The sequence below is a fragment of the Arachis stenosperma genome, chromosome 8, assembly GCF_014773155.1.
Source record: "Arachis stenosperma cultivar V10309 chromosome 8, arast.V10309.gnm1.PFL2, whole genome shotgun sequence".
Lineage (NCBI taxonomy): Eukaryota > Viridiplantae > Streptophyta > Magnoliopsida > Fabales > Fabaceae > Arachis > Arachis stenosperma.
In genome coordinates this window covers 40,291,426-40,302,492 of record NC_080384.1, presented here as the reverse complement: position 1 = coordinate 40,302,492, position 11,067 = coordinate 40,291,426, and the positions used below count along the sequence as shown (strand labels likewise).

At 31.8% G+C, this 11,067-nt stretch overlaps 1 protein-coding gene and 1 long non-coding RNA gene across 2 annotated transcripts; both read right to left on the bottom strand.

The window, feature by feature from the left end:
• Positions 1-502: 502 nt before the first annotated feature.
• On the bottom strand, positions 503-3,853 carry LOC130946554 (uncharacterized). Its single transcript, XR_009072296.1, has 3 exons — positions 3,103-3,853; positions 2,179-2,249; positions 503-2,090 (listed from the first exon to the last, which is right to left on the bottom strand). It is a non-coding gene; the product is annotated as an uncharacterized LOC130946554 (long non-coding RNA).
• Positions 3,854-4,281: 428 nt separating this feature from the next.
• Positions 4,282-6,748, bottom strand: LOC130943553 (uncharacterized). Its single transcript, XM_057871475.1, has 3 exons — positions 6,476-6,748; positions 5,346-5,551; positions 4,282-4,812 (listed from the first exon to the last, which is right to left on the bottom strand). Exons 1-3 carry the CDS (start codon positions 6,563-6,565, stop codon positions 4,551-4,553), a joined length of 558 nt encoding a protein of 185 aa, XP_057727458.1. The 5' UTR covers positions 6,566-6,748; the 3' UTR covers positions 4,282-4,550.
• Positions 6,749-11,067: the final 4,319 nt, after the last annotated feature.

The following is an 11,067-nucleotide window of genomic DNA, read 5'->3' as shown; positions in this document are numbered from 1 at the left end:
CAAAGAAAGGACCGTTTTTATGTGTGTCATTAATGGTGTGTCATTAATTTTAATCTAATATGTCCATCAAATATTAGCATTTACGGATAAAATTAAATTATTAATAATATATGAATGTTTACAATTAAGCCACAATAAAAATTTAAATTATAATAAACTTCCAACACAATGGACCAAGTAAAGATCCAAGTTTTCTAATCCAAGACTCCTGCATGCATCATCCAAAATTTATCACTATTCAATAGTTAGAGCTTGTTGTGTCTTGTTTTATTTGTTTGCTTTTAGGTGGCAGTTATTGCCACGTCATTTGAGACCTTCTCTTTTCAATTCTGTATATCAATTTTAAATTTGACAAATATAAAAACTTGATTTCATTATGTGTTAATTTGTTTCATTGATTAAAAAGACAGTTTAATGTATAACAGCCGCAATAATATGTCATTAAGGTTGCTAATAATAAGAGTATGCAATGTATGTGTGGAGAGGAGATGCTAAGTGGTGGCTCCTAAGATCCCTTTATTTATTATATATATATAGTGAAATGAAGTATCACACTCTAGTAACTAATTAAGTCCAATAACGAATTATATACATGTATTACTGCGGAATTAAGTAGCAATTTCAGAAAGAAAGCTGGTCACAGATACACTGCGTCCTGCAAGTGACCAGAGCGAAACTGAAAGCAGTGTCAAAGCAGCTAAACTGTTCAACTCGGCTAGCACCCTCGCCCATAGCAGATAGCAGCACATCACATATCTCACTCCCCGTTTTCGAATACACCATTACACCAATCTGCAACAGATGACCTTTCTCACAGCATACCTCAAAATAAGAAAGGCTCAAGATAAGGACACACCTTAGATTGCTAGGGCACACCTTTATTTTTATTTAATTGTAAACCTTAACAAATCATACCTCACTCTGTCGTTTTCAATGAAACTAAAATCCAGACATTTCTTTCTCCAAATATCAAGTTGCTTTGAAATGCCAGAGAGATTCACAGTAGAACCACAAACAAGCCAGCCTCACATTTCCTTTGGAAGCTGCCAGTTGCACTGCTTCATCTACCCAGTGAGAGCTTATTTGGTTTTGAACATGATAAGAAACACTCTCGCAACCAATAACTGAACTCTGCCCTCCTCACAAGTGGGAGTGCTTCTTGGTCAACATCTTGATAAACTTCCTTCATATCCTGCATCATATCTTCCTCGTTGTCAGCACCCAAACATTCTACTTAACCTTTTTGTTTTCTATTGAAGAAAAGAACTCTAATTAACTCAAAGGTCATTACTTGGTGTGTTAAACCCAAGCGTGTAGTGGAAGACAACCCCAGTACAGTCAATTGCCTCTCAAAAATATCAGACAACATTGTACAATTCGCTTCAAGCTTTAGAAGTTTCAATTTGCAAGGACCAATTCTAACCTCTTCCTTCACTCACTTTGTTATTTTCATCCCTAACGAAATTGTCAAAAGCAACTTTCTCCAAACTGACAACAGATGATAATATCTTGTACTCACTACCACTTCCTACAGGTCCACCAGAATGTATGAGAATGCCATTAGGTCCCCATCCAACTTGGAATGACTTGCCCATAAATAGAGCTGCATCTACAGTATTGCGAACATCATGCTTGAGATCTAACTTAAAAAACCTTCTGCTTTTATTGTCTTCGGAGGCATTCCCTTATGTTGCTGAACCATCAAAATAGACCCAGGAGAATTTGCATCAAATCTCCCATGTTTATATTCAAGTAAAGGAAATGGAGTTTTCCTTGCAATTGGTGGAGTGGATCTATGGGGCATTGCCTGAGCAGAATTTTGCAAAGGCCTTGCATATTCCTTACTGACGGGATGCTTTGTTACTCAATTCCTCAGGCTCTTCTTCATGAGGAAACATCAATAATCTCATTTCTCTCATTTTAACAGGGTCAAGCCTTAGACGAGCTGGATCACCTAGGATCCCAAACAAAGTCTCTCTCTCATTTTCCAATGTTTCATGAGTTACCAAATTGAAGAGAAGGCCCTGCAGAGGGTAACCACCACCTTGATTCTCAATGCCATACTTAAAGCAATCCCTCCAACTTCCTCACTGAAGTGTATATTGAACATTAGGTCAATTATCAACCCTGAGGCACAAACTAAATCAATAGAGACAAACAGAAAAAAAGCAAACTCACCTATCTCCATCTGCTTGGAACTAACAGAGATCAAACCTTGAATTCCACAAACACTATAACGCCCGAAAATGCTGCAAGCATCACACAGATTAAAGGATTAAAAGAACCAACAATTAAGCATACTTAAATTGTTAAATTCCAGCCATTCGAGGATAATGAATGAAAAGGAGGAATTAATTTCTATACACCGATGATGTAAAATAAGTTTTACACTATTAACAAACGAAATTCCAAGAAAGTGCTAAATCATTATAGGTAACTGTACATTACAATAACTACCCACCATAATTTCTCACTTTCCTGTAATTTGAATGGTTAACAACATAAACCATACGTGCATAGAAATTAATCTTAAATGCAACTACACCTTAGCTGTCTTTGTTGAATTATGTAACTTTCTAAGTTTTTCATGACATTCAAGTTCGGATTCATCTGTCATGAGCTGTTCATTGCTGATAATGCCTAGCAAATAGCACCACTCAAAATATAAAGAATAGACTCGAGGCATGAACACAATTGAACAAATAGATTAGTGGTAATAAGGCCGCCGCAGGACACGCATCCCGAGATGAACAGTGCCTGCACCGGGTGGCGGGAAAATCCGGGAACGCATATCGAGGTGAACAGTAACCACTGCCACTGTGTAACACAAACTACCTAATAAATAGGGGAGACTATGTAACACAAACTAAAATATAATGCTGTGTTTCTGATTTCTCAACCTAAAATTCAAGTAGTGTCGGAATACTTGAGATCGATATTAGACAGAGTTACTTGTTTTCTCTTTTTTTAAAAGGTATTTGGGATGAGAGGGCATTCTAAAGCAATACAAACGTAAATGAAGAAAGAAAACGAGTAAAATCTAAAAGCATGAGCAGCACAATGTATAAAAAGTAGCCACAGCAATAGTGATAAACGACATACCAAGATAGATAACGTAGTCTGAGATTTACAAACTCAAGGGTGCCAGTTTTAAGTTGAACTTAAAAAGTTTATTAATGGACATTAAAAGAAGGGGCAAGTGCCATAGTTGTTACTTGTTCCCAGCCTCCTTCCACCACCACCTGCAAGAACAATGTAATTTGTAACTTGTAAGGTAATAGAAAGTACGGGCCAGTGAAGTTACAAGCATAATCAAAGAACCACAATCCTACAATCACCAAGTAAAACTAAAACGCAAGAATAGAAATTGGAATCGTATTTCTGTCCCTAGCGTGAATAGCAGAATGAAAATTGAATGTATTTTGAAGGGTAGATCTGTGAGCATAAAAAGCCTAAGCCCCAGACTAATATGATTACAATTTTATAAATTAAAAGGATCAGATTTGAAAAAAGGTTAATCATAATCTATATAAATTTGTAGATTTTATTTCAGAAAAAAAAATGATAACAACAAAGATTAAAAGAAAAAAGATAAATAAAAATTTACAGTCAACTTCAGATGAAGTTGATAGTTAAAAATTGTTAAATAATTTAACTAAATTTTCATTTAACAATTCTCAATTATCAACTTCATATAAAATTAATTACACCTGAGTTTCTACCAAAAAAAACTGAGCAACTCATGACCCAAAAAAAATCACTGAGCAACTAAAATCTAATTGTATAGGTAGTCTCAAATGCTATGCTTGTATCATATATATCACGTGAAATGGCTAAAAAGATTGCTACCTAACTTTCAACATTGAAGATAATTGAAAAATTGAAAAATAAAATAAAATAAAAGACTCTTAATCTTATCCATTAAATGTCTTTTGTCACTTTTTTTTTCACAAAATTTCTCAATCTAATAGGTCAAGAACTAATTTACCACAAATTTAAATTCTATTTAAAGATCTGTTGCAAAATTCAAAACCACCACACTTGCTTAAACAAACGAGTGAGTTGACCACTCAACCAGCCTAAAGACAAGTTTGGTTAATTGTCTTCTTGTGACTAATCTTACAACTTTCACTAACATTAAGCTTCAAATACAAATGATATGCCAAGATAAACAAATTGCTTAGTGAATACAAGAAGCAAATTGCTCCTTTTCTTTTTCCCCTTTTTTTTCCCAAAAGAAACAAATTTCTCTTATTGATATGTGAATAGGCAATATACTGCTAACAAAAAAAAATGTGAATAGCCAACAACCAAATAAAAAAATTTCTACTAAGATACAAGTAAACGTATATAATATTCTAGTAAAGCAATGTGCTATTAGATACAAATAAATGCAACAAAATGTCATAATCCAATAAAATGAGGTGAAAGAGAAAAAAGAAATTTGCTGCAGAATCCAAAAGAGGGTTTAGACATACAGCCACATCATCTAAAGTTGTGTAATTTTAAGGCTGAAAATTTTGTTGTTTTAACAATTACAAAGGCTCATCTCATTTGTAGGTTCCCATGCCCACACCAGCTTCAGCACCAGGATATGAATTGAACTTGTCCCTAGCACTTGAGTAGTTGATGTAGTAGAACTCAGAGACTATGGCAGTGAAGAAGGTGAATGCGGCGCCGGCCGCGAAAACTCCCTTCCTAACTGTCTCGCATGAAGGCGGGTTCTCCACAAAGAGGGTTCTGTATTTGGTGTGGTATGCATTTTCAACTGATCCAGCCAACAAGCACACCTCAGCTATGAAGAAAAACACCCTGGAAAAAGAGGGTCAGGAAACAAGTAGAGTTTAGTTTCTATGCATTGATGTTGACCTCATTTTTAATTTGGTGAAGACTCTCGTGCAGTTATTTTCATGTGAAGTTGATAGTTGAGAATTGTTAAATGATTTGACGTGTTTGACTAGACTATACTCCAACAGTTCTCAATTATCAATTTTACGTGAAACAACTGCATGTCAGTTTCCACTTTTTAATTTTAGGTCCTTATAAATTCAACTAAGAGTTTAAAAGTCTGTAATTATCAAGCCCTTGGAACACCCTAGTATTGCAAAATCCTGTTTAACTTTCATCTGATTTAAAAGATAGCTATTCAATTTTATAAGATCAAATGTCATAATTTATTCAATTCAACAAAAAAAAATTGTAGAATTCAAATCATAAAGACATTAACTAACTCATAAGTTCAATGCAACACAAAAAGAAACAATATGTGTTAAGCTTGTGTATGGAGATTAATCATGATTAACTTGGTATTACAGTTGCTAACATGGCGAATGATGATAACATACCAGCAGATTATGAAAAGGATGATGGCGCAGGCCCTCGAACCGCTGGGGGTTAAAGCCTTCCCACAACAGAAGCATCGACTCGCCACCATTATGAGTACTTGACTAACCATGAGGAACAGAAATGCACCAACACCATAGCCAGTTGCTATGTCTGAGTCATAGACACAGTAATTGTAGTTCACTTCTTTGTCCTGAACAACTCTAGCCTGCAATATCAAAGATAGAAGAGTTGGATTCGTCCCTAAGAAAGCACGAATGAGAGGGCATTTTGGTAATTTGTACTTTATTTCTTCAACCTCAAGAATTATAAGATTATGTATCTTGTAGATCTAATCAAGGCATTGTCATGACATCTTCTTCACAAAGCACATGGTGCGAAATTGAAGTGTACATCAACTAGGACTAAATAAATGTAAGATTCAGCTTAGTTAATTGTAGATGCCGCCAAAATTTGTTGTCACTAAATGTTAATTGGCCATAATGAACAATAATCGGGTAAATTTCGTTGAAATAAACTCTAAATTGAAGAATTTCCGGGAATTTGATATTTGTTTCAGAATAAAATGTTTGAAGCTATCTTTAGGCCTTCTCATAGAAAGGGTTAAGATAGAGAGATCTGAGGTTCGGCACCATTTTCTTGTTAGATAAAACAGATTCTGAGCTCTATCTATGATGATGAATTGGTGAAGCAAGATAGGAAGTTCAAGAATTTCCTTCTTTTTTTTCGGTAAATTCTAACAGCTGAGGACAGATTCATTAAAGGATAAAATATTATAGATAGTTTCATTGCTAAAAGAACACAAATTCAACAAAAAGAAAAGTAAAAGAGAAGATCTGGGCATGCCCACATTAGAAAGATTCAAGCTTTAACATCATTTTGACCCACATTCTCAGCAATCAAGATTAGTAAAATTAAAGGGGAAAAAAAAAAAGAAAAGAAGAAAACTATGCCAATAATTATGACTTATCCCCTGCAATGTGCAATAATCAAAAGATTCATGACAAACCCAGAAACAAAAACAAACCCGGATTTTGATACTGAATTTTGAGAAGGAAGAGACAATAAAGTTAGAAAATTGGTGAAATTAATGATAAAGACAGAAAGAAAGGAAAATGCAGAGAATACTGACAGTGCTTCTTCTCTGTTCAGCAGCCACAGCTAAACCAAAAGCAATCAAGTCAAAGACGAAGACAATGATGAGAACGAGCTTGGAAGCCATGGATGAGTGTGTGGATCTATGTTCTTCTCTTACTCACTCTCTCTGTTTGTGTATCTGCGTCTCTGCAAAAATGCACTCTGTTATGTTCTGTTTTGTTCTGTTTCCTTCACTTGCTACTATAAAAGCAAGCTGGATCCCAAACTAATAAAATTATTATAATAACTATTAAAATTATGATTGAAAGTTAAGGGAGGGAGATGGAAATGGGAATAAGAAAAAGAAGAATATATTGGAGATGGAAAATGACATGGCACCAATTGAACTACTATTGAAAATAGGTATTTTACCTTCTGATAAATGAGATTACTTACCTAATTATCATATTATCTTTTTTGCTTCGGCAACTAAGCTAAGATAAATCGATAATATCCGGTTAGTCTATTTAAATAAGTATAGAAAATTCGAATTTTATATGATGTATGTAATTTTTGATCTGTCAGAATAAAAGATATGATAAAAAACTAAAAAAAATCGATAATATCCCATTATTACGTATAACTAAAAAAAATTAATAAAATCCATTTTAGATAGACAATACTTTTAAAAAAATTTGTTTCTTAAAATATCATAAAATTTATTTATTAAAAATAAAGGAGACCATGTCATTTTTTTTTATTTGAGTTTTATTTTTTATTTTTAAAACATTGACATATATTGGACTTATTTAATACTCCACTTTAAATTTAGATCTTCTAAAATAAAAAATTAATCAAATAATAAAATGATAAATTAATTATTATTAAATTTATAATTTTTACAATATATAAATTTATTATTTTTATTTAAAAATAATTAATTTCTTAACTTTATCTTCTTATCAGGTCTCTCGTTTTAATTTTTTTTATCTTCTATTTTATATTAGCACTAGTTGTGTACCCCATAACACTACCATAAGTTTAAGCTGCTTCTTAGAATAAAGGTTTAATTTTTTTTTTTTTTACCCATAAAAGGTTGTTTAAGGTGATATTTGATTAAAAAAACCGCATCAATAATCAAGTTGGTCAACAAATAGTAGTTATAATGATTCGAATCAATTAATTATATGCTTTAGGTTTAAGTATAGAGTTTATGAAAATTTTGACTGCACTACCCATTTGACTTAAATAAAATTGTCTTTTAAAATATTTTTAAAAAATACACTTTTTCGTCAAACGATATTCATTGTCAGCATCAAATTTTTAGTTGGGCTAAAAAAATTAATTGTTTTCCTTCAAAATAAGAAAATTACCAAAAGATTAAAAACATAATTAACTATGATTTCATGATTAGTCTAAATATTAGTAATAAGAATTTTACTAACAAAGTTACCTATGTTAACAAAACGAGTTTTGCTAAGTCGAATACTATTTTTAATAAGAGTGAAGATTTATTCTTTAAAATAAAAAATACAATAATATACAATGCACGTCCTCTTTACAAATTTAGCTATAATTTTCATTATCCAAATACTTCATTTGATATCAGAAAATTTCTAAAAGATTTTCTAACTTATATACATTTTTTATGCAATAAATATTTAAAAAATTTGAAATTTTTACAATTTTGATATTAGTTTCTAGATTTAACCTCTTAAAAAAATGTTATTAGTTAATTATACTAATAATTACATCAAAGGAAGGCTCTAATTATTAATTATCATTGCATGTTGCATGGTCTGAAATGTTAACATCTTGTCTTTATTTGGTAGGGAGAGTCGGTGAGAAAGGGAACGAAGGTCGTTGAACAATTGAAAAGGGGCAATGTCGTAATTTCAAATGCGCGCGTGACAATGACGCGGTAGCTGTCGGTGAGGCGTAAAGCCAATAAAGCAAGCGGTAGCGTAGATTTTCGTTGCAGCTAAGGAAGGAACCAACCAATAAATTACAAAACTATTGGATTATAAAAAAATAAAATGAATTACATGCTTCAGCAGCGAAAAGTTAATCGGCTTTTCTTAATAAAAAAATAATATGGGATTGTTTTGTCTTTTTCAATCTTGGTCTTTTTCATTTTTATCTGGAAAAAAAATAATTTTGAAACTAAAGTTTGCATGTTATATTATAAGACTAACTAGTAATGCTATTTAAAAAATTGACCAAGTATTTTAAGTACAAAAGTACTTTATTTTGAGTTTTATATATTTTATTTCAAAGAGTTATTGCCAAAATGTTACTATTTTAATACGATAACACTTTATATTTTTTAGCATGATACCTAACATTGAAAATGAGTAAAGACCATTCGAGTTTAACTAGTTAATAATTCGATAAATTAAATTAGCGAACTTGTGAATTAAACTTAAATCTTAATTTGAGTTTGTTGGTATAAATTTTAAATTACGAAAAAATTTGACTACAATTTATAGGAATAGTTTAAAATACAATCAACGGATTAGATATTCGGCTATAAAAAAATTCAGCTTCGACTACGATAAAAATGATAATCAAAGTCGAGGCCTTGATGATTTGAAATGAGTCGAGAATCGAGTTCGAAATCAAATAAATTGCGTGGTTAAATATGAACACGATACAAAAAGGTGAGGAGTTCACTATAAAGATTCTTTAAGGTCAAGACAAAGTCATGATATAAGAAAAAAGAGAAATTAAGCCGTGGTTAATATTCTTTAAGAGCAAGTCTATCATTGAGGTCTCTAAATAGAAGACGTTTAGAAGGATAAAGAGGACTTCAATAAAAAATACTAGATCATCACACAAAATTCTGTAAAAAATCTCAATCCCAACAATACAATGGAAGACATAGAGTGCAAATGCATACGAATGTTGGAAGTTCATTTTTATTTTATTTTTCTTTGTTTTCTTTTTCGTTTTAATTCATTTCTTTACTTTAAGATTTCATTGTTATTTTGCTTTCTTTTAATTTCAATTTTACTCTTTCATTTATTTAAAACTTGCATTTATTTTACGTATTTTTTTTATTTGCTACAATATACCACCAATAGTTCAACGCAGTTCGCTTCGACACTAACATTAAGTAATTTTGGGTCGATCTCACTCTTTTTCAGAGGAGTCGTATCTACTCCACAAATTGAGATCTTGATACAATCTTAATTCAACACTCTGTCGAGATTATCAAAAATCAAGTGAAACAAATAAGGTAGGTTTCAACGTAAAGTTGACTCACCAACCATATTTTATATTTCATATCCCTAATCATGTGTTGCAAGCAGAATTTTCTAGATGTGTCAAAAACCTAAAATCACTCACTAAATTTTTAAGAGAAAGTGGTAGTCAACTGTCGAGCATGTGGCTCGCTACACAGTCGAAATTAGAGTTTTAGCTAGCAATGAACAACTTAAAATGAGATACTTTTTTTTTTCTTTAACTGCAAATGCTTTTACTTTATTTTTAAATTTACAGTCCAAGTCGATACATTCATGGGAACAACTGAAAAAGAGTTTTTATGATCAATGTTTTAAAGGAAAACTAAAAGTTACATTCTCTGATTTGTTCTCAATAAAAAAATTCAATGTAAAGACGGTGGAAGACTATTTTATTTGGTTAAAAAATATGAGAAATAAATGTTATAATTTGATCCCAAAGCTTAAAATTGTCAAGATATTGATTAATGGGTTTGACTTCAAAATTAGAAAGAAGCTAGTTAACCAACAAGTTATTGACCCTGCTCAATTTAGTAGATACTATCCAATAGATCGAAAGGTTACAAAAAGAAAAATAGCAAAAAGATGAGAACTTTTTTGAAGAAGAAATTGTAGCTTTTGTTGGTTGTGTGATGAATTCTAGGTTAAAGAGCAAAATAACGTGTTTACAATCTAAATAAAAGACAAGTCTCATTTTATATGTCAATCGCTTAATTTTGTCAAAGAAAAGGTATTCCCAAAGAAGAAAATTATTAAAAGCAGGTTAAGATTGCCTAATAAGATATTAGATACAAAGGTTGGCAAAAATTCTTGCAAGTTGACCTTAAACTTTGCTGAATTTGAAGAGTTTGTTGTTAATGCGATGGTGAATCAAGAAATTTAGTTTGACACTAGCATGCTCAAAGTAAGACCTATATATCCTAAGGCTGGTGAAAATTTGTTAGACTTTCTGACCCAATAAAAAAAGTCGAAAATGAATATAACTATATGTGCTTTAGGCGTATTATAAAAGAGAAAAAGAGAAGTAGTCGACAAATAATCAAGATAAAAGATGCACTTTGAAAGTTGATATAGAAGATGGAGATCAATTTTACTACTTTGGATTGAGTTCAAAGGTGATTTCAAAGTTTTTAATGCTTCTTCATCAAAATCGAAGCCATCCAAAACTTTGAGGGGCATTTTGTTGTGCTAAAAATTTGGCACAAATGGTCGACGTTGAAAAGAATTTGACAGTTAAAGTCAAAGATCGTATATGTATGAAGCACACCATGGTTTAAGAAAATAAGAATGAGTTATGTTTGATGGTCAAATTACCTTATGCTTGCTACCCAAGTTTACTTGAGGTTCAAGACTACTTGGGGTTCAAGACTACTTGGGGTCAAAGTTTGCTTGAGATCCAAGATTA

What these genes read in the sequence shown, in the direction of transcription:
- LOC130943553 (XM_057871475.1), bottom strand. Translation starts at nt 6,565, where the DNA reads ATGGCTTCCAAGCTCGTTCTCATCATTGTCTTCGTCTTTGACTTGATT. An exon ending in CTGAACAGAGAAGAAGCACT is followed by an intron (nt 5,552 to 6,475) that starts GTCAGTATTCTC and finishes TTGATATTGCAG; the next exon opens with GCTAGAGTTGTTCAGGACAA. An exon ending in ATCCTTTTCATAATCTGCTG is followed by an intron (nt 4,813 to 5,345) that starts GTATGTTATCAT and finishes CTCTTTTTCCAG; the next exon opens with GGTGTTTTTCTTCATAGCTG.